At 34.1% G+C, this 25000-nt stretch overlaps 1 protein-coding gene across 1 annotated transcript in view; it reads right to left on the reverse strand.

Moving 5' to 3' along the window:
* The window catches only part of LOC136832251 (tetratricopeptide repeat protein 28), a 344711-nt gene that overhangs the window by 51976 nt on the left and 267735 nt on the right, over window positions 1–25000 (reverse strand). The window contains 1 exon segment of the mRNA XM_067093114.1: window positions 17917–18143. Within this exon segment, the coding sequence (XP_066949215.1) occupies window positions 17917–18143 (227 nt within the window).

Here is a 25000-nt window from a genome sequence, read left to right on the forward strand (position 1 = left end):
TCTCTTAATTAACACCACGGGGCTGTACTTAAGACCCCATCATAATACAGGATTCTAAATCTGATAATTCGTGCTTCAAGCGGATGTCAACACAACGTACCGTGAACTTCATCCAAAATATTTTAATATATGAAATACCTCTGCGTCTACACAGATATATTATTATTATTATTATTATTATTATTATTATTATTATTATTATTATTATTATTCATAATGACGTTCAATTAGCAGTCTTCTTTGTGTTACAAAAAGTTGAAAGTAAGTAAAGAATATGCTTATAATTTATTAGATTTTGATAGTTTTTTCTCACTGAGCCTACACACACATACACATATGTATATGTATATATACTGTATAGGAATATATATATATATATATATATATATATATATATATATATATATATATATATATATATATATATATATATATATATATATATATATATATATATATTATCACCAAAATTACCCACTTGGACAGCACGACATTTTGCTCAGGACAAAAAGCTCTTTCGCCCGACACTTCGAAGATATCTTGACAAGAGCAAAACACGGACAAGATTTCTTTTAATTTGTTTTGGCTGGCATCTCAACTTGCCTGTCGAACGCCGGAGACCACACAGATACACAAGACTAATGAAGAGGACGGTCTTTATTTGTTTATATATATACATACTTACCATTTATAAACATACATACATATATATATATATATATATATATATATATATATATATATGTATATATATATAAATACACACACACACATATATATATATATATATATATATATATATATATATAGATAGATATAAATATAAATAAATATGTATATATATATAATGTGTGTATGTATGTATATATATGTATATAATGTGTTTTACATATTATGATGTTTGTCCGTGCTATACAAAAATAAAAATTCATAACTATCTGTGCATCCTAGTTAATTTCTCAATGCAAAACTAGTGAAAATATGCAAAAACATGCAAATATACACGCAGCATACATGTGCATACTTGCGTGTATGGGCGTAGATATGCTTTACTAGAATCAACAGGCAAGTTCTACCAAACTATACAGAAATAATGCCTACCTATGAACGTTCTAAAGCTACCATCTTATTTATTATTATTATTATTAATTATCGTCACAAGTCAAAAATGCAACAACCCTAAGGCCCTCAACGGGGAAAACAACCCTGTACGAAAAATAAAATATAGAAGTAAACTAAAACATACGAAAAGGAATTATAAATTCAAACGAATAAGATGCACAACAATAGCGAAATCCTCAAGGAAAAACCCCTGTTCTTCGAACATGGCTTCCAACGTCTTATAAATCCAACATCTGTCCTGCCATTTAATCAGGACGATCAGTCTCGCAATAATGGAGAATGATTCTTTAGTCTTTTTTTTTTTATTACTAAGACAGATGACAAGCCCAGGTCGTTCGTCCTCGCGGACGTATCCAATATGTCCACTGACGCAGTGCTGCTCAATCTCTCCCCGTCAGGCCATCAATCACATTCCTTCGTTCATTAGTCCACAACAAAAGGAATAGTCAATTTTTTTTTCTTTTTGTGGGGGATTCAATTTAGACAACCTTCCTTTTGTTTACAAACTGCAGAGGAGGGGGCTGGCGTTTGACTAAGCGCAATAATCAATTGCTGTAGTATTACACACTGGGGAGACAGAGTTGATATCATAATAAGCGCAATTTTCTATCACTTTATATATATTTTTAATTTGTAAAGTTGTCTGTCTATATAAGTACATATATATATATATATATATATATATATATATATATATATATATGTGTGTGTGTGTGTGTGTGTGTGTATATTATATATATATATATATATATATATATATATATATATATATATATATATATATATATATATATGATTATAATCTCTTTAGCACGTGATTCATGTATCACACATTACTACAGGTGAAAAAATAGGAGACTGGTAAAATGTAGAAATTATATGTATATGTATATATACAGTAATATATATATATATATATATATATATATATATAGATATAAATCTTTTTTAATATTCAATTTGGATAATCTTTCTTTTGTATATACCTTTTGTATACACTTCCCAGTTCTGGCTGACTTTTTTTGGTGAGAAAACGCCTAGATGCACAAACTTTTAACCTCCCAGTTAAAATCTATCAAACCTATAAGTTAATAACATTGTTATGGGCATATTCTGCATCATCCACATAAAGGAGTTATTTTGTGAATTATATATACAAGTTTTAATACAAGAAGAGTCAAAAATACTAATTGCAGACATAAGTGAAATTAATATACAGTACTATCAATTAAATTCGTAACGTACGTGTTACGCACACATTTAATAAAAAGGATTAAGGGAAGTGCTCCCAAATAAAGGAATTTGTCTAATGTTGTACAAGAACACATTTAATTAGGCATAATAAAATTACAAAAACTTTTCAAACTGATAGTTCTTCAGGAAGTAGCCTGAAAAGCATTCGAAGTCTCTCTCTCTCTCTCTCTCTCTCTCTCTCTCTCTCTCTCTCTCTCAGGATCTTTCTAGAAACCGTTATCGATTCAAGAAACTGATCGGGTGTGTAACAGCTGTTCCCAAAGTTAACTTCCACCGGCGCCGAATGCTGGTAATCGCTTGCTGATAACAGTTCTCTCTCTCTCTCTCTCTCTCTCTCTCTCTCTCTCTCTCTCTCTCTCTCTCCTTCTGGACATAAAGATAATATCTGAAGTTTTCCACTTTATACATCGACATTTTCATACATACTCCTACACACACACTATAATATATATATATATATATACATATAAACGCACATACAGTATATACATATACATACATGTATGTATGTTTATAATCACAGCCATAACGCCCCGGTTTAAAAAAGAAAAATAAACCCAGGGATTTTCAACTTAATCTTGCCAATGCTCATTAACGGCTCATCTTCATCCCAGACTTTAAATCAATAGTCTTTGAGAGAGAGAGAGAGAGAGAGAGAGAGAGAGAGAGAGAGAGAGAGAGAGAGAGAGAGAGAGAGAGATCATAATATTAACGATGACCAAAACAATAGGCAGCTATAAATCTCGCACCAGTCTTAGATGCTGCTGGGTGCCATTATTAAACGAAGGATCTCATATACGTTATTAGACGCTATTAATAAACATAAAGGATATTAAATGCTTCTCAATGCGAAAATGGACGGCGCTTAGCAAGCTGCTTAGGACGATTTAAAGCGACGCGGGCAAAATTAATCTAAACAAATGGCGGTGAACTGTCGAGTCTGAGGAACCCACGATTGAGTTCGGAATGGAAGGCAGCGGGGTGGAGGGTATTGTTTGTTATTGGTAATGTGGAAAATTCTCCTTACCAATAACAAATCACTGATGGCAACGGTCGTTATCTAATACCAATATATAGTTACTTGATAAAAACATACACTTGCTAATATTCCTTGACAAGTAATATGTTGTCAACAACATTCAGTTGATAATATTCCCTATCGAATAAAATATGGTTGATAATACCCAATATCAGTTTCAAAATTTGGTCGATAACATTCACTATCAGTATCAAAATATGGTTGACAATATTTACTATCAGTGTCAAAATACGGTTGAAAATATTCACTATCAGTACCGAAATTTGGATGATAATATTCACTATCTGTATCAATTTTTGGTTGATAATGTCCACTGTCAGTATCAAAATATGGTTCATAATATTCACTATCAGTATCAAAACTTGGCTGATAATATCCACTATCAGTATCAATATTTGGTTGATAATATTCCCTATCAGTAGCAAAATATGGTTGAAAATAATCACTATTAGCATCAAAATATGGTTGCAAATATTTACTACCAGTATCAAGATACGATTAAAAATATTCACAATCAGTATCACATTATGGTTGCAAGTATTCACTACCAGTATCAAAATATGGTTGATAATATTCACTATACGTATCAAAGTATAGTTGATATTCACTATCAGTATCATAATATTGTTGATAATATTCACTATCAGTATCAAACTATGGCGGATAATATTTACTCTTAAAAAATATGATATACAGTAGTTGAGAGTATTACCATAAAATAAGGTTAAAACCACTTACTTCACTTGAATGGCTGACAATGTTTGTTTTTTTTCTACCAAATAAAATATACTGAAAATACTATCTGATATTAACCGGAAATAAAAATGATAATGTTATTTATCAATTGATAAGGGTGATAATGTACCATGTTTCCTTTCGAATGACAACATTTATATGATAATATTATTCGCGGTGCAAGAACATAATACGGATTATAACATTTGCTATTTAGTACAAATTGGCATGACGCGATGTTGAGTAAAAATATGAATGGATTTATTAGCTATTAATTAAATAAAAATATTAGTTATAAATCTCGATGTTATTCTTTTCAATTTCAAAATCAGGATGTAATGTTATATGCTATTAAAAGATTAATATGGATAATAATGTAGTATGTTGTTGAATAAAAATACGGATGATATTGTTTAATATTAATATAATAATGGATGATTAATATTAATAATTATTAAAAGAAATTATCAATGATAATGCTCTCCCAAAGTAACAAAATGTAGACGATGTTTTTATGTTATTAAATAACAAGATTTGGATGATGCGCTATCAACGATAAAAGAACAATGTTGTAAGATCATTTTATTTGCTGTTAAGTAATCATATAGAGGCTAATATTATTTACTTTTCATTAAAGATATCAACGACAATGTCATGTGACATCTGGCAAACAAAAAATGGGTCGTAACTTTTACTAACAAAAACATATTATGACTGCAAAATATCAAGGGGAAACACAAGAGACCATTATAATAAATAACAGCAGTAAACACAACAGATGATTGTAATTAAGAATTCAAGCATAATAATAAATGCGCAAGCAGCCATTCTGATTCTCTACAAACACAATGAATATAAAATAACATAAATTGTCATAGGAAAAACAAACAATTATTTTCGTACGAGTTGATGGTAATAATATTCACAGAAAAGAAAATATTATTCTAGTAAACTTTTATTGAACAACAGTAAAGAAAACAACTGCAAAAAAATGATACAAAATCATAGCTCAAGACGGCGGGAAACTAAGAAAAAAAAAATAAAATAAAAGGAAAAAGATAATCTCCCAGAAAAATAATAAAACCGAATTTCCCGACTTCGAGCCTCGGAGGGACGCGCAAATAATAAAACCGCGAAACAAACGGTAAGTGTCCCTGAGGAGGATATGCCTGTCCCTCTCCGGAGTGATCTTGCTTCGCAGGTATGGGGCAACCCCCGCCCCCTCTCCGACCCCTCCCCTCCCAGAGCAATCGTACGGTCACCCAACAACCAAGAAGGAGCCCTGCCACCGGTGACTGTATAATGCCCATTCTGGCCGACACTACGTCTTTTTTAATTAGCCACTGGGTGTCGTTTAATCTCTCCTCCTCCTCCTCCTCCTTCTCCTCCTCCTCCCTTGCTTGCGTGGTCGGATCGGCCCACTGAAGGAACGCGGGGCATTTGCATATATAAACCCCTGCGTGGCAAGGATCTCCTTGTAAGGATTGTGAAAGCAGCGCTTTACCGAACGGGAGTTAAGAAGGACGTCACCAGAAGGCAGAAGGATCGCTTATCATCCTAAAGAGATGAAGGAATTTCTCCCGATAGGTCCTCGGTGACATAACCCTTCCCAATGCAACACAGCATATCAATTACGAACTTTGAAACACGTCTCGAAATGAAGGAATTTATAATTTATATAGATGACAGTGAAACAGAACTCTTCACCCAAGGAACTTAAAACATGACTTTCCAAACGACTTTCATTTCACGACTTTCCAAAAGTCTTTCATTTCAAAAAAATTAAAAAATGTTCTCCCGATAAGCATCTGACGACAAGAATCTTCTGTTAAGAAGCATTAAACTGATAAGTTCAGAATATAATTCTCAAAAATGGCATTTTCCAAGTAAGACGCTGAAACCAAGACCTTTTAACTAATGAGTTGGAAATATGTTGTCAAATTAAGGCCTTCATAAAGTGAATCTCCGAATGAGACGATAATAGATCCAGGATTTAGAAAAAGCACAATAAAGTATATGAAGCACGACCGTATTCATGATTAAAAGAGTGAAGGACAGCTCTGAAAGTACGGAATTTGAAACACGATTCAAAGGACTGTCGAGGAAAGATAACTTCCAAAAGGAACTAAAAACTAAGGTGACTTAATTTGTTGACAACAACGTGACTCCAAAGAAGATGCATAAAAGGAACTTCCCAAAAACAAAGGTAAAAAGACGACTTCTTTTTTTTAAAAACCACAGAGTCAAAAGTAAAAATATCTTAATAGTTTTGCATCCAGAGACACCTGCAAGGATTCGGGAATATGACTTTCCAACTTATACGCTGCAGTGAACAATTAAATGAAAGAGCTTGTGTTCTGCCTTTTAAGTAAGCAATTAAATAAAGCATTCAACGGTAGATGACAAGACTTCAAATATGGAGCCAGAAGTTACGGCAATTCAAATAGGATTCACAAAGCCCATGAACCCTTCAACAGGAGTCTAAAGTATGACTTTTCAATATAAGCGTTAGAAATACCTTTTTTGAAACTGGAAGTTTCAAACTTGAATTTTCAGTTAGGGAGCAAGAAATATGGCTTTCTAGTTAAGGGTGCACTCTAAGTATAGATTCCTGGAATTCATAACATTGGTTCGGATCGCATAAAAAGGGGATCACCAATTATAAAAAATCCTCTCTCTCACTCTCTCTCTCTTTCTATATATGTATATATATATAATTATATATATGTGTATGTATGTATTTTATATATATATATATATATATATATATATATATAAGTATATGTATATACACAACTATATATATAAATATATATATATATATATATATATATATATATATATATATATATATATATATATATATATATATATATATATATATATATATAATATAATCATTTATGCATACGTAGCTAACCATAAGAAATACTGTCGAGATCACCTCCTACTTAACATCAAAATCTACATCAGCAGCTTTCATCTACACCTCTTCATGATAAATATTCTTAACATGACTCGCACCAATCATCAAAGGATAATATTCCTTCTGACTGCAGTCATTCAATACCCTCAACAGCAACTACTCCCACCCGAGAACAAAACACACAGCGCATCTTTCCCCGGATGGCATTCGAAACTTTTCGCGCCTTTCACCATTATTTACGGTGCAAATCGACCAGATGGTACATGAAGAAAGAGACGAAACGTGAGGAAACAGAGACGAGAGCTAATGAAATGATAAAACGCAGGCATTCCTCGACTACCGCCGACGAAATCAACGCCGATTGTAGGCGGGTTTCATTAGCAGCGGCCGTTAACCAAATACTCGCGATGATGATGACGATTATGAGGTGATGATGCTGATGGTTATGATGTGATGATATCGATGATTATGAGGACGCGCGTTCTCCCTCGTCATATGAATCAGAAGCTTTTGCACACTTTTTTTTTTTAACGCTCTGCCTATATGTGAGCTGTCAAAAGAAATGGAATATTTCGATACAAATAACCGTGCATTAGAGGAAGAAAATTTTGAGTATAGTCGTTTTCCAGGGTAAAATCGAGAGAGAGAGAGAGAGAGAGAGAGAGAGAGAGAGAGAGAGAGAGAGAGAGAGAGAGAGAGAATTTTGAGCATAGCCATGTTCCAGAGTAAAATCGATGAGAGAGAGAGAGAGAGAGAGAGAGAGAGAGAGAGAGAGAGAGAGAGAGAGAGAGAGAGAGAGTTACCTGATGATATCATGATGCCAACTGCTCAATAATTCATAAAAATTTAAAAATCTCGAACAACTGATCAATTCAATTAATATTAACATTACTTTAGAGCTTGCCATAGCAGGGAAGTCTAAACAAGTCAAGACCATTAACCAAAACACAAGTTAAGCAAAACAATTAGTTGCCCAAAGCACTTAAGAAAATCAAGAAAAAAGACAATGAATTAGCAACACTTCAAAAATCAGATATATTAAAGAACAAACTTGAACGTCGATTAACATTAATATTGAAATATGGAGAACGCAGGCACAAAACAACGTATTAAAAATCGATTACCATTTTCAATCAAGAGGCGACAAGGCCATAATACCTCTCTAATTCACTAGCTGACCTGCATTCCGCATACCCACCTACCCATCCCATGCCCAAAAAATTTACGGAGTGTTTAATCGTTAAGTTAATAATGCCTCCTTATCTCTATGAATCACTTTACTATTACGGTTTTAGTCTAAATAAATATAAGTATTTTATTTTCCTCGAAGCCCTCAGGCTGGGCATAAGTCCGAAACGTCGTTGGATGCTGAGAGTGCGAATTCAGTAGGAAGGAAATATTAAAATAAAACTTCGGTCAGGCCTTGGATGGGTAATCATCGAGGAATGACAGACGCCGCCGGCATGTAAGGCCACTGAACATCCTATATAACAAAGTGTATGGCTAGCAATCTCACTCAAAAAAAAAAAAAAAAAAAAACGTGATACAACCGGAAAATGCCACATTTATGGGGAACAGGACTGAGGTAAAAGATGAAGACAGATATATATATATATATATATATATATATATATATATATATATATATATATATATATATATATATACACATATACACACACACAGTCTCTGAGCATCTTTTCTAAGCACAGGTCCTGTTAGTTAATGAGCGGAGAACACACATCTACAGCGTTTCATTATACTGTTCCGCTTGGGTGGCGGAGACACGCCATCATCAGGAGAGCGAATGAAACGGACGTACGATGCATGTAACAATGTGAAATTGAGAGGAGGGAATTCCGAGAATTATTAATAAAAATATATATATATATACATCGAGTCCTCGCGAGGGCATGGGATGCGGATAGGGACGTAAGCACAAAAGGTGCGAATTTGTATAACTAAGAAGCAAAGAATAATAAATTATCGTGTGAGTAGCAAGCGAAAATTCAAAATTCAATCAGAGGGAAGATGAAGAAAGCACAAAGCGTAAGAGTTTGGAGAACTGAGAGAGAGAGAGAGAGTGATAAATTATCATGTGAGCAGCATGCGAAACTTTAAAATTCAATCACAGGGAAGATCAGGAAGGGTTATTCAAAATGAACCTTAAAAAATGAACGATGAAAGAATGACTTTAAACGAAATAGGATAGCAAATAAATAAAAAAATTGAGTTAAAACTTATAAACACATACCGAAAATACCGTATGATAAAGACAGACTTCATGCAATTACACGGGTGTAAATTTGTTAATAATAACCAAAATAAAGTTTATTTCTGTTTGATTGATTCATTAATTAATTACATCCTGTCATATGGCGTTTATACTTGCTGAATATTATTACTTTTATAATTATCCATAAATACAGCCTACGTGTTCGTTAATTATGCTTCACAAGAAAAACTTTATTTCCAGAGATCAACAGTGACTGTTTCTCTCTCTCTGTATGTCTCTCTCTCTCTCTTCATCATCCACTAAAACCACTTCGGAATGATGTTAGAGTTTGCGAGAACAAAGTTCGTATTACATGGCAAGCTAACGCTAAGTGGAAATTCGATAACAGAAAGACACAGGCTCTGTCACATGCGCATACACACACACATACACACACACACACACACATATGCACATGTATATGTGTGTGTGTGTGTGTGAGCCTGGGCATATAAATTATATGCAGATATACATATATATTCATATATACTGTAAGAAGCAAATAACGATTATTGACAATATTTGTCCCTTAATTTTTGTGAATATTAAAAGTAGTCACATGTGTACGACAAAGACACATACACACACAAACACACACACATATATATATGCATATATATATGTATATATATACATATATGTATATATATATATATATATATATATATATATATTATATTATATATATATTCAAGAGTCCAAACTGAAAATACCTAAAACATTATTACATATCATTTCCTTAATCCTTCGACGTCAGCGTCCTGAAAACGCTACACGCAATCTCCCCTTCCCCCCGCCCGCCCCACCCCCTCCATTCCCAAGTCCATCCTCGTCGTTCCCTCTCCATTCCACCTTTCCCCTCAAAAAAAAAAAAAAAAAAAAAAAAAAACATACACACACGCACGCGCACACCATCTTTTGATCGACTCATTAAACCTATCGGACGGCGGGAGCCTGCTTGACACATTCGTTAGTTGCAGGCGATGTCACTCACAGCATTCGTTATGAAGAGGGAAGCCACCACCCATCCTGCTTCTGCGGCTTGTCCTGCACCTCTCTCTCTCTCTCTCTCTCTCTCTTGTTGCTCTCTCTTCTCCAGTTAACACTTGTTGCTTTTCCAGTTAGGTTAACGAATTGTCTCACCAGACACCATTTTCTCTCTCTCTCCATTTGTTGCTTTTCTCGTTAGGTTGAAGAATTGTTTTACCAGACACCATTTCTCTCTCTCTCTCTCTCTCTCTCTCTCTCTCCACTTGATGCTTTTCTAGTTAGGTTAATGAATTGTCTTACCGGACACCATTTCTCTCTCTCTTCTCTCTCTCCACTTGATGCTTTTCTAGTTAGGTTAATGAATTGTCTTACCGACACCATTTTCTCTCTTTCTCTCTTAATCTCTCTCTACTCTCTCTCTCTCTCTCTCCACTTGATGCTTTTCTAGTTAGGTTAATGAATTGTCTTACCGAACACCATTTCTCTCTCTCTCTCTCTCTCCACTTGATGCTTTTCTAGTTAGGTTAATGAATTGTCTTACCAGACACCATTCTCTCTCTCTCTCTCTCTCTCTCTCTCTCTCTCTCTCTCTCCTATTCCCACGCTTCCATTTCTATTCTTTATTTTTCCAGTTTATATTTTTAATTGATTTTATTATTCTGATAAAACTTTATTAGCTTTAGAAAAAAATTTTTGGGCTTGTTTTCATTTTATCAAATTCTGATTAGTGTTTTAGTTTTTTCTTATAGGAATGAAATGTAATTTTCCACGTGTTATTTATTGTTTTCCTTTTAGAACATTTTAATATTTTTCCAGAAACGCCAGCGTGTCCGTCATTCAGTTTTGTCAATTTTATATACTGTATTTTTCCAAGCACAATTTTTTACTTGTTGATCAAATTCTGCAAGATACATTTTACCATACTCTACTTTCGGTGTGCTCCTTATATAAACAAATAGAATTCACATAATTTGCTTTTTAGTTTTTATACACAATGCAAACATAAAAACTCAAATTCAATTCATCGTTTTTAGTTTTCTAAAAAGAAAACTATTGTGCCGGCTTTGTCTGTCCATCAGCACTTTTTCTGCCCGTCCTCAGATCTTAAAAACTACTGAAGCTAGAGGGCTGCAAATTGGTATGTTGATCACCCACCTCCAATCATCAAACATACCAAATCGCAGTCATCTAGCCTCAGTAGTTTTTTTTATTTTATTTAGGGTTAAAGTTAGCCATGATCGTGCTAATGGCAACGCAACACAGGCCACCACGGCCGGCTGAGAGTTTCATGGGCCGCGGTTCATACAGCATTATACCGAGACCACCTAAAGTTGGATCTTTTTTCGGTGGCCTTGATTATGCGCTGCACAGAAAACTCGACTGCGCCGTCACTTCTTACTTGTTTTTCTAATAAGGTTAGACAAGCAGGATTTTCCAGACAGAACTTGCTTCTTCACTGAGTAAACAAATGCATTAACAGGTTCCAACGTCTTAGTTCTAATCGTTAGGCCAAACATATAACTTTTAAAATCTAGTCGTAAGTTTTTCTCATTCCTCTCTTCAGGGACTTTTTTGCCAGACACTAATTGTCAGTTTTTCTCAATTTGTTTTTCCAGGTTTAAATCTATGAACTTTCTACCAGGTTTTAATAAATGCACTCTCTACGCTGTTTACGGATCCTTGGTATGAGGCTGAAAATATATGCAATCAACAACTCCCATATTTTTGGCTTCTCGTTGGCTTAAACATGTAGTATACATTTTTTTTTTTTTTCTCACACTCCACCTGGTTTTTCTCATTAAGTTCAACACACTTCCATGCTCCTTTTGATATTCCTTATTAGATTAGAGTAAAACATTTATCTGGACGCAACTCACTGACTTTTCCTATTGAGAAGAACAAACCTACCTCTTAATTTCAAACAAGTCCAATATCATAAAAATGTTTTCTTAATTAATAGTTCAGGGGAAAACAACGCAGAGTTGAACTGTGAATTTGTCAGAAAATCTTTTTTTTTATTTGATTTAAACAGTCAATTATCAAAGAGCTTTTTAATACTTTCCAATATACAATCAGGCAAGATTTTCCTTCTTTCTGTTTATTATTTTTACATAACTTTGTTTCCTTACTATTATTATTTACTCATCACTTGCCCCTGGAAGTGTAATCATATATTTTTTATCGTTTCCGCTTACCAGGCATGTTAATGGCCTTTGGGCTGCCTTCAGAGGTTAGTATGGCAATTACAAATTACAATAACAAACACTCGTCGAGTAACAGGAATAAATCTCTACCTCCCCTTGGGATCGAACCCAGGACTTTCGAGAGAAAGGGAAGGGTGCTACAACGGAGCCACAATATTCATATAAAAATGGAGGCGTCACATGACTTCGCAAGTATGTCATGAGAATTATTAATTATTATTATTATTATTATTATTATTATTATTATTATTATTATTATTATTCAAGCTTCCAAAGAATATGGCGTTCATTAGAAAGAAGTAACAGAAGGTGATGAGAAATACAGAAAGAGGGGATCAGTTATTAGAAAAACATAAATTAAACATATTAATAAATACATAAAAAAGAAGTAAAATATTAAAATGCAAATTGAATTGCATTAGGGTAGCAATGCACTGCATCTTCCAAGAATGAGCATCTGAGCAAAATACTTTAATCATTTTAAATATTCATTGACTGATTCTAGCCAGATATTTAAGAAAAGTCTGTCAATGTTTAAAAACATCTTCACTGACCTCCCTTCCTGAAGGTCAGTCATGCCCTTCTAGCCAAACCTCGCCCTACCTCCTATCCATTCTCTCTTATTCTATTCCCACCGTCCTGCTTTCTTCGAGCCCGGGCAAGATAACGGCATAAGCCCCCACTGTCCCACTGGCCTTTGGTATTAGAAAAGAATCTGCTATCTGCATAAATATAAGATTCCAGATTTTGTAAACTACAAAGCAAAAGAATGGCGGTTCACATTAAGCCAACCTCAGGCCTAAGCACAAAGGTGTTGTGTGAGGCTTTAAAGATAATAAAAGGCCTGGTATGGACCTCCCAACTCGCCTGAACAGACCGAGACGTAAGAGACCTAATGAGCGCATCATAAAATGAAGATAAGATATTTCTAGAAACAATAGGAACAGATGCTGTCACTTATTATTATTATTATTATTATTATTATTATTATTATTATTAGTAGGTATAGTACATAGCATTATTATTAACATAATAACAATTATTATTATTATTATTAGTAGTAGTAGTAGCAGCAGTAGTAGTAGTAGTAGTAGTAGTAGTAGTAGTAGTAGTAGTAGTATTCAAACAACAATAATGATGATGATAATAATATTATTATCATTACTACTACTACTACTACTACTACTACTACTACTACTACTACTACTACTACTATTATTATTATTATTATTATTATTATTATTATTAGTAAACCAAATGCAGCCAAACAAGAACAAACAAAGAAACGAAGGAAAATCTTCTCCGCCCCGCTGCACCTGCATTCAGATGCAAACTGCGTATTTTGTTAAATCTCATTCTGGCCACAAGGGACACAATCAAGAAGCCTTCAGTGACCCAGGATCGCTGCTTACCTGCAAGCCTAACGAAGTCTTTAGCAAAGAAATACACACACACAAGGACACAATCAAGAAGCCTTAATACCCAATAATGAGATATAAAAAAGAAAATTATCTAACGAAGGCTTTAGCAATAATAAATAATAATAATAATAATAATAATAATAATAATAATAATAATAATAATAATAATAATAATAATAATAATAATGAAATATAAAAACGAAAACAAAAAGAAAATTATCTAACGAAGACTTTGACAATAATAATAATAATAATAATAATAATAATAATAATAATAATAATAATAATAATAATAATAATAGTGAGGTATAAAAAAGAGGAAATTATCTAACGAAGACTTTAGCAATAATAATAATAATAATAATAATAATAATAATAATAATAATAATAATAAAAAAAATAACAAAAATACCAACAATAATAATAATATAAATAAAAATACAGTAATAAAAATTAAATATAAAAATATAAAAGTTGATAAATAAATTGAAAGCATTTTCCCTTTTATGTTTAATGACAGAATGACAAACCTGGAACGGACGTAATGTCGAGTTAATTTTATTGTGTGTGTTTTGGTTCTTTATTCAATAAACATAATAAAAGGTTCTGTTAACATTAAGCATAAGTAGAAATAACATGAGTAATAATTAAAATATGCGGTCTTTAATATTAAAAAAATCAAGAAAATCCCAAACAAATGTTAAATAGGTAAAATACAAAAAAAAAATCTTAATTACTGAAAAATAAGCACCTACAAATACAATTGAAAAATACCATAAATATTATCTGAAGCATTTTTCCTTCTTTATTAAATAATGTAAAATTATAACAAGACTGGTTTCTAAAACCCATAACACGAAAAATTATCAATACTTTCTGCAAGCTTATTCAGTAAAAATAACAGAGACAACGAGAAATAATATATATTGGGAGTTTTTACTTTTTCAAAAATGAAACAAATAACTTCCTCTTAACAAATCCATCTACTTATTACAATGAAAACTGAATAATAATAATAATAATAATAATAATAATAATAATAATAATACATTAATAATAATAATAATTAATAATTATTATTATTATTATTATTATTATTATTATTAATCTTTATTATTATTATTAGAATACTACTACTACTACCAACGTTTAGGAAAGGTGGCCAATAATAATATGATAAACAATTAAGGTAAACCCAATTCATATACGTCTTAAATTTTCTATTGCAACACAGAGTCGTTTTGTAAACCTTAGACCCACCTCACTGAAAAAAAAACTGGGATCTGAGAGAGAGAGAGAGAGAGAGAGAGAGAGAGAGAGAGAGAGAGAGAGAGAGAGAGAGAGAGAGAGATAATCCAATACGGAATCATTAAGTAAAAAAAGATTTTTATGGCGTGAGAAAGCAAATGAGAAAAATGTTCCAGGTTGAAAGTAAATAAGTTAATGAGAGAGAGAGAGAGAGAGAGAGAGAGAGAGAGAGAGAGAGAGAGAGAGAGAGAGAGAGAGAGAGAGAGAGAGTTTCCCATCAAGAAAGCAAAATAGAATGATAGTGCAAATGGATTTCACATCAGAAATTTGTAATGTGAGAGAGAGAGAGAGAGAGAGAGAGAGAGAGAGAGAGAGAGAGAGAGAGAGAGAATTAAAGATTTCCCATCAAGAAAGTAGTAAATGAGAGAGAGAGAGAGAGAGAGAGAGAGAGAGAGAGAGAGAGAGAGAGAGAGAGAGAGAGAGAGAGAGAGGGTTTCCCTTCAAGAAATTTGTACACGAGAGAGAGAGAGAGAATTAAAGGTTTTCCCATCAAGAAATCTGTACACGAGAGAGAGAGAGAGAGAGAGAGAGAGAGAGAGAGAGAGAGAGAGAGAGAGAGAGAGAGAGAGAGCCCAGATGAGTAAAAGGCTCCCCCATCTCGAAAGTAGTAAATGATAATGAAGTCTCAACGCCCTTGTACCCTGTCCGAGCCTTGTTTATTCTACCCGGCCTCCGATGCATTTAAATATGCAATTTTATCGTTCGCTAATGATCGGATTCTCGCCATAAATACGACCGCCGACAAACGCCTATCGCCGACCGGCGGAGGAAAGGAAATCGAAAATAAATGAGTTACGCGGAAAAAAAAAAAATTTTATTCCATTTATTTTACACGACATCGTTCCATAAGTCACGTGATGTGTGACTCGCAGGTGACACATAAACTTACATACTTTTATATTCACTCGCGCGGTTTATGAGATGGGAGGAGAATGTATGCACGCATATGCATGTGCACTTACACGCATACATGCTCGCATGGGAATACATTAATTGGTCATCAAAAGATGGAGGAGAAGTTTACGGTCGTCTTGCAGCACCGCCATACTTAGGGGGGCAAACGATAGCCCAAATGATTGCTTTCTGAATGGGATGTGTGTATGTATGTATATGTGCATGTATGTGTATATATGTACATATATATATATGTGTGTATATATATATGTACACACACACACACACACACATATATATATATATATATATATATATATATATATATATATATATATATATATATATATATATATATATATATAAATGTGTATGTATGGGTGTGTGGGGGGTTTCTTGTAGAGTATTAAAAATGGGGCTTTGAGTTTTGTCGATATGAAAAGAAGTGCAGTAACTGCATATATATATATATATATATATATATATATATATATATATATATATATATATATATATATATATATATATATATATATATATATATATATATATATATATATATATATTTATATGTATACGCTAAACAAATTAATATACTATTATGAAATCAAAAGAAATTATTTCATAAAACGACATATAATAAAAAAAAATAAACACTAACCAATACTTTCGAAGTGAAAACACAGGAAAGCCCACTTCAGTGGACACTTTCTTTTTATAAAACTTCATGAAAAAGAAAGATGCAAATGCCTTGCCTTTAGAATTATACGATAAATTTCTCGTATGTTATAACATTTATGAAATCAGCGATTAGGTAACATTCAGACCGCGATAAAAACGAATTTACAAAATAGTAAACGCACTCTTGTACGTTCATACATACTTATGTATGGTCATACACGGAAATCTTTTGGCTAAACATATTTTCATCGTATTGTTGCGATGTTCGCAACGCCTTCACTTTTTAATACTGTGGAAACTAAGTACTGATAGCAAATATACATAAAAATAGAATTTTCGGTAAACGAAGGGCAAAAAAAACTACAAACAACTGGCAATAAACGTACATAATAATGAAAACATGAAGCAATGACCAATGAATTAACGAAATCAATAATAAAAGGATTAAATTAAATTTTTAAAAAGCCATAACAAATAATGGGCTCCGAATTTAGTACCATAAATGAATAAAAATAATCAATGAATAGGATAAACTACTAATGAATATAAAAATTAATAAAGAGATGATCAAATAAAGTAGTCCATATTATTAAGAGAGAATAGAAAATAAGAAAATAAAAATTAATATAAAATTAATCTATAAACATCAACTAATTATAAATACTGAACAGGTAAACTATCAATAAAAAAATAATAAAGAGATAATTAAACAAAACTCCGTACTACTACTAAAGAATAAAAAAAATTAATGATGAAGAAATAATCTACGAAAATAAATATAAATAATGAATAGTTAAGCCTATCAATCAAAAAATCAACAAAGAGATAATCAAATAAATAAAGGAGTCCAAATTACTACGAAAGAACAGAAAATAAGAAAAATGAATAACGAAAAGATAAATCTGTCAATCACAAAAATTAATAAGGAGATAATCAAATAAATAAAGGAGTCCGCATTAGTATGATAGAATAGGTGAATAAGAAAAATGAATAATGAAGAAATAAATCCATGAAAACAAAACCAACATAAATAACGAACAGATAAACCTATCAATCAATAAACTCACCTTATCCAAGGAGTTCAGAGCCCAGTAGGCCGAGGACAAGGCCGAGAACACCGAGCCCCTCAACTTCAAGGAGCAGGTGCCAATCTTGAGGGCGGACTCGAGGACGACCACGGCGGCTGCGTAGTGCCCTGCGGCGAGCAGCTCCTGCCCTATGACGGATATGATGACGAAGGGCGATTTGTCCAGGCGCATCGTCTGCAGCTGGCGGTACGTGGGCTCCAGAGTGGCTGGAAGGGGTACAAGGGAAACCAGATTAATGTGGGGGATTAATTTGTGCGATTACATGTGAGCTACAAGGGTTCATTTAAATCAATTTTGCGTCGTAGGCTGTGTCTATTTTTCTTTATGTTCTTCTTCTTTACATTCTTCTATCTTCTATGTTCTTCTGTATCTCTCTCTGTGTGTGTGTGTATGTGTATATTTACATATATATAAATATATGCATATGTATATATATAATATGAATATGTATATACATTCATATATATATATTTATGTATATATATATTTAATATCTCTGTGTATTAATATATAATTTTATAATAATAATATCATATAATACATATATACATATATATATATATATATATACCATATATATATATATATATATATATATATATTATATATATATATATAATGCAGTGCCCGTCCACATTCAATTCCCTTTGGTGCCATAATCTGATACGTTTCTTGACACCAACGACATTTGAGCTTCATGATCACCTTTGCATCACTAACACCACCCGATCGCTTTGCTGGTCAGAGAGAGAGAGAGAGAGAGAGAGAGAGAGAGAGAGAGAGAGAGAGAGAGAGAGAGAGAGAGAGAGAGAGAGACAGAGAGAGAGAGAGAGAGAAAATATAACGTCAGGTTTCGAGAGATTTAGTACTGGAAGCTGGAACTGGGATCTAACACTGAAATTGGAACACTAACCAGTTGTGCTTCCTTCACACAAAGACCGATGAGAGCGGTAACCATTTAACCAGAGCCTGTCATTAGCACCTGCAGAAGAAGAAGAGAGAAATATAACGTCAGAAGAAGAAGAAGAAGGGATCTAAAGAAATTGGAAGAAGAAGAAGAAGAAGAAGAAGAGCCTAAGCAAGAAGAAGAAGAAGAAGAAGAAACAGTCTGGAATATAACAAAGGAGAAAGAGATACAGGAAAAATTAAAGAACCGTGGTACAAGCAAGCGCATGTATACCAATGGCTCGCTAAGATCTAACGTACAAAAAGAATATATTATGACAAATTGTAATCATCTCTGATGCAGACAAACATATTTACGACTAAAAATGAAAGAAAATGGATGCTAAAGCGTAAAAACCTTCAAAATAATCATAAATACCCAAAAAACATTAATAAATGCCTAGTTATAACATAAAAGTCCAACTGTAGAAATTCTCGCTGCAACCAGACATACATAAGATACCTGATATATTAATTTCACGGCAATTATCGATAAATACATAACAATATAACAATTTCCAAGTGACTAAATAATCCCATAAGAGAATTGAAAACAAGCTAATCCCTCGGTCACCCTTGAACGAGCACAATAGGAAAAATAAGAGAGAGAGAGAGAGAGAGAGAGAGAGAGAGAGAGAGAGAGAGAGAGAGAGAGAGAGAGAGAGAGAGAGAGAGAGAGCTGAATGCATGAAAGCACTTGATGCTGTAAGCGACCACAGACAAAACAATAGGCAAAAATCTGTAGGATGGAGGAGGAGGAGGAGGAGGAGGAGGAGGAGGAGGAGGAGGAGGAGGAGGAGGAGGAGGAGGAGGGGAGGAGGAGGAGGAGGAGGGAGGAGGTGGGATGAGAGGGGGGGTGGAGGCACTGAGCATTGCCATCAAGAATTGCAACAGCAGTATCTTGAATTTTGGTCTCAAGTAACCCCTCCCCCTTCCAGAGGCCGTTGGGGAAAGTGGGTACGAGAAGGGTTTACAAGAGGGATGTGGGGGGGGGGCCACGGGAAGGGCACCGAGGGAACCAGAGGTCGCAGGGAAAGGGGTTTCCATGGGGGAACAGGTAGGAGTGGGTATTGGCGTTGGGGTACGTGGTGGTTGAGGGAATACCAGAGGGGGTTTGGGTAACGTGGTGCCAAAAGAGGGAGAGGGGGGAGGTCTGGGCACTCGGATAGGGTAGGGTAGGGTAGGGTAGGGTAGGGTAGGGGGTAGGGGTCACTTCCCAGATGTTCCCTCCTGAAGTATGAAATATGATCTGATAATTCTCCTCTCGCACTCTTGACAGAGCGGACGGATTTATCAGATCTGGCCAACTAAGCTTCGTACAAATGATCCACCTCTAAATGAAATAAAAGAACAATAAAAGCCACAAAAATTAAAGCATGAAAAAAAACGACAAAAAGCACCAAAGCAGATCGGATTAGTTTAATGCTAAATGGCCTTGACAATTTAGAACTGAATTATTCTCCACTCATTCTGCTTCGCAAAACAACAAATAGAATCCGTGTTCCAAAGTCATTGACACGAGACCCTTGCTCTTGCAATTAAAAACACTTCACCAATTCAAGTGCTGGCGAAAGCTGATGCTTCGGGATTATATTGCAAACCACAAAACCAAATTCAACCAGCACGTAAGAAGTCTGTATGCTACGTTGCAACAGAATTGACCTCTCTCTCTCTCTCTCTCTCTCTCTCTCTCTCTCTCTCTCTCTCTCTCTCTCTCTCTCTTTGGAAATTTGTCTTTCGTTTTGAATATCTAAAAGGAACATATCTCTCAATAAACCATAAAAAAGTTCTCTCTTTGAAATTCTCTAATAATTTCCCATTAAAAAGTGTCTTTCAAGATAAGACAGCAATCAAAATCAATTTATCGACTGGAAATTCAAAGAAAGCATTTATCCCCTCAAGATATACGGCAGCCGATTTAACAGATCAATCACTCTGTCTATCTTGTGGGAATTATATGAAATAACTCTATCTGTCAATACTGCACCCTGATTATTTAACTTCTCTCTCTCTTGGAAATTCCGAGAAAAGTCCACCTCTCAAGAACGACAGCAGTTTACTTTGTCAACCTTTTGATAATTATATGAATTAACTATATATATATATATATATATATATATATATATATATATATATATATATATATATATATGTGTGTGTATATATGTATATATATACATACACACATATATGAAATAACTATATATAGCAATACTGCACCCTGATTACTTAACTCTCTCTCTCTCTCTCTCTCTCTCTCTCTCTCTCTCTCTCTCTCTCTCTCTCTCTCGGAAATTCCGAGAAAAGCGCACATCCTTCAGGAACGACAGCAGCCATCTTGCAAAAATGTTTCCTTCTTCAAATTCCAATAAAGGCGCATATCACTCAATCGAGACGGTGGGGGGGGGAGGACTTAACAAATTGCTCCGAGGGGGTGGGAAGTCTCCTCCGTTACGGAGAATCGTAATCAAGAGACAACTGCCATCCAGAACAGCTCCTTAAAAGAGTGTCTAGATGATGGAAGTCCTCTAACGATGACGTATCGACAGTCCAGGGAGGTTCAATGTAAGTTGGTGTGACAAGGAATGCAAAGCTTAGTTTATTCGAGATGGGAAAAAAGTCCAGGGATACTCCCAAGACGGATTTTGAAAATATATGATTTTTTTTTTTTTTTTACAGAAAACGGGGAGGCATGTTCTTATAAATCACAGGTTTATAAAGGATTTTTTCCCGCAATAATTTCCTTAGAATTGCATTATAAATATATATATATATATATATATATATATATATATATATATATATATATATATATGTATATATATATATATATATATATATATATATATATAATATATATATAGTGTGTGTGTGTATGTGAATTAAATGTGTACATATATATACAGTATATATTATAGTATATAAATGAATATATATATATATATATATATATATATATATATATGTGTGTGTGTGTGTGTGTGTGTACGTGTGTGTGTCTGTATGTGAATTCAAATGTGTACATATATAATAATGCACTAATATTCACGAATGTGAATATGAATAAAAAAATAATTTAATAAACACAATATTACTATCTATAATCTGGCAGCTCCCAACCGTTCAATAATAATAATAATAATAATAATAATATTATTAATAATAAATGTCAGTACAAATACTATCGTAATAGGTAGTGCTTTTCCATCACCTAAAATATTCCAGTGAACAACATTCTTCCTCATCATCACTCCCATCGTTTTTTACTCCTATCATAAATTTAGAATATTATTTCACTAACTACATATCCATTATCAAAATGGACTTGATATGGCAGAAGTCGGACCAATAAGTCACAGGTAGGAGCTGGGGGGTTTTGCTAAATCCCGTGGGATTCACTGCTATACATAACAAAACTTGAAGAGACCTTGCGAGTACCAAGGCATTCGCTGCTCATGGCAAGTTTTGTTTAAAATCACTGTCTTAAGAGACTGATTGAGTCTGCTGGGCCAAGCTATTTCACTGTTCATTAACTCAGGTACTGATTAGAGCAAAGTCAGTTTTAATTAAAAATTCGTGAAAACAGAGACCTTCATATATGTAAAACGATAACATGCAAGGTAGAAAATATTATTTTTGGTAGTTATTATTATTTAGTAATTCAACAAGACTACGACGCCAAAACAGAAGTAATAAAAATACTACCGAGGTAGTTGGTGATAACTGCAATACAATACTTTCCTCAACATTATCGTGATTACAGCTTTCCGAGGCCAAGCCATAGCCTGTTACTGAAACAACCACCACGCCTCATGTCTGGAAGGAATCTAACACAAGTTCTGGCTTGGCTCTATTATCATATACAATGTACTTTACCATCCTCAACTTTGTTGCCTTTTCACAAGGGCATATACCTGGGATTCTAAATGCCCCAAAATAAAGATACAACTTTAAAATATTTGAATTTTGAATTCTGAAATGCACACAGCTAGAATTCTGGAAAGCACGTGTAATGCAGGCACTTACAATCCTGGAAAACAAGTGAAAAGCGGACATCTGGAAAACTGGAGAGTAACTGAAATTCAGAAGCAGGATCCTCAAAACCAAGTGATATGAATATTCCTAAAATTATGTAATGAATGCGAAAAGCAGACCCCTGGAATTCCGAAAAGTCTGTGAACCATACGTCTGTATTCTCGAAGGACTCAGAATACGCAGATACCTGGTACTCCAGAGAGCATGCGAAAAGCAGACAACTGATATTCCGCAATTCTGGAAAGCATATGAAATAAAGGCGGTTAAAAGCACGTGAAAATCACGTATGGAATTCTAGAAAGCACAATAAAACCACGTCTGGAATCCTGGAAAGCAGGTGGAAACCAAGCCAGGCATTCTGGAAATAACTTGAAAAACCACGTCTGGAATTCCACAAAGTAAGTAAAAATCACATCCGGAATTCAGGAAAGCACGTGAACAACCCACATCTGGAATTCCGGAAAGCACCTGAAAACCACATCTGGAACTCCGTAAATCACGTCAAAATCGCGTCTGGAATTCTAGAGAGCACGTGAAATCACGTCTGGAACTCCGGAAATCAAATGAAAATCACGTCTGGAATTCCGGAAAGCACGTGAAAACCAAATCTGGAACTACGGAAAGCACGTGAAAACCAAATCTGGAACTCCGGAAATCACGTGAAAACCACGTATGGAACTCCGGAAATCAAACGAAAACCCCATCTGGAACTCCAGAAATCAAACGAAAATCACGTCTGGAACCCCGGAAAGCGCGTCAAACCCTCATCTGGAATCCACGATAACACGTGAAAACCGCGGACATCAAATACACAAACACGTACATTACGTGCATAGAGGGAAAACTCGAACAGACCGAGTATTGCCTCGGGCACAAAAGTGTGTGTGCTTTCGGGCCAACCTATTCTTATAAGCGCTGCTTGGAGTTGGCAAGCCTCGAACACACAAGCGGTCGGACAATGATACTGTCAGACGCAAGTTCACTCAGGCTGCACACACGCCCCGGCCAATCCGCACGGCCCTATTATAATACCCTCCAGTTCCTCGGTTCTTATTTTCTCGCTGTCTTTTACGCCGATTTTTATTTTTCGTCTTCTTCGTTTTCTCTTGTTCTGTATTGAACCTATTTCATTAAAACATTTTTTTCTTCCCCTCGGTTTTTCTCTTATCCTGTATTGAACCTCTTTTCTTTAAGTATTTCTTGTTTGTTATTTTGACCCGGCCCTTAATACCGAATCTAAATTTATTCTATTTTATTCTTTCTTTACTCTTTCCCCCTTCCATCATGTTTTCCATAATAAACATTATTGGTACTTTTTTCCTTCCCTCAAGTTAACAGGAAATTTTTCAATTAACCTGAATTACTATTTAATCATTTCCCTTAGCTGCATTTCAGCTCGTCATTTTTTTTTTACATAAAGCAGAGGAAGATAACACATTTTGTTTAAACAATTTAGAAAAACACATTTCCTTAATCTACAGTTTTTATTTGTAACAAAACTGTGATGCTATGATACATTGTTTAAATCAATTTATAACAAAAAAAATTCCTAATTGACAAGCTTTTTAAAGTAAAGCTATGATAAAATTTGTCTAAACAATTTAGAAAAAAACATCTCCCTAATCCACAAGATTTGTTTGGAATAAAGCTATGAGACATTTTGTTTAAACGATTAAGAAAATTATTTCCAAATTCTACTAGTTCTGGCTGAGGAAGACAGCTTAGCGGAAAAACATTCCCAATTCCACATGTTTTGGATGGAAAAGATCTAGGTACGATTTGTTTATTTTAGAAAATAAATCCCATATCTACAAGTTGTGGCTGAGACCGAAAAAGACTACTTTCTTTAAACAATTTAGAACAAAAAATTTTCCACAAATCAAAAATTTCAAACAATACCTCAAACCTATTCTATTGGCTGTGGAAAAAAAAAAAGAAAAAGCCTTCTCGACAAAGCTTAAAGAGGAAAAACGCCACCCAAACCTACAGGTTCTGGCTTGGAGAAAAAAAAAAAAAAAAAATCAACTTGCAAAAAATCCATCGGAAAACATTTCCCAAAACTTGCGGGTTCTGGTTGCATAAT

This window comes from Macrobrachium rosenbergii, chromosome 49 (assembly GCF_040412425.1).
Source record: "Macrobrachium rosenbergii isolate ZJJX-2024 chromosome 49, ASM4041242v1, whole genome shotgun sequence".
Classification (NCBI taxonomy): domain Eukaryota; kingdom Metazoa; phylum Arthropoda; class Malacostraca; order Decapoda; family Palaemonidae; genus Macrobrachium; species Macrobrachium rosenbergii.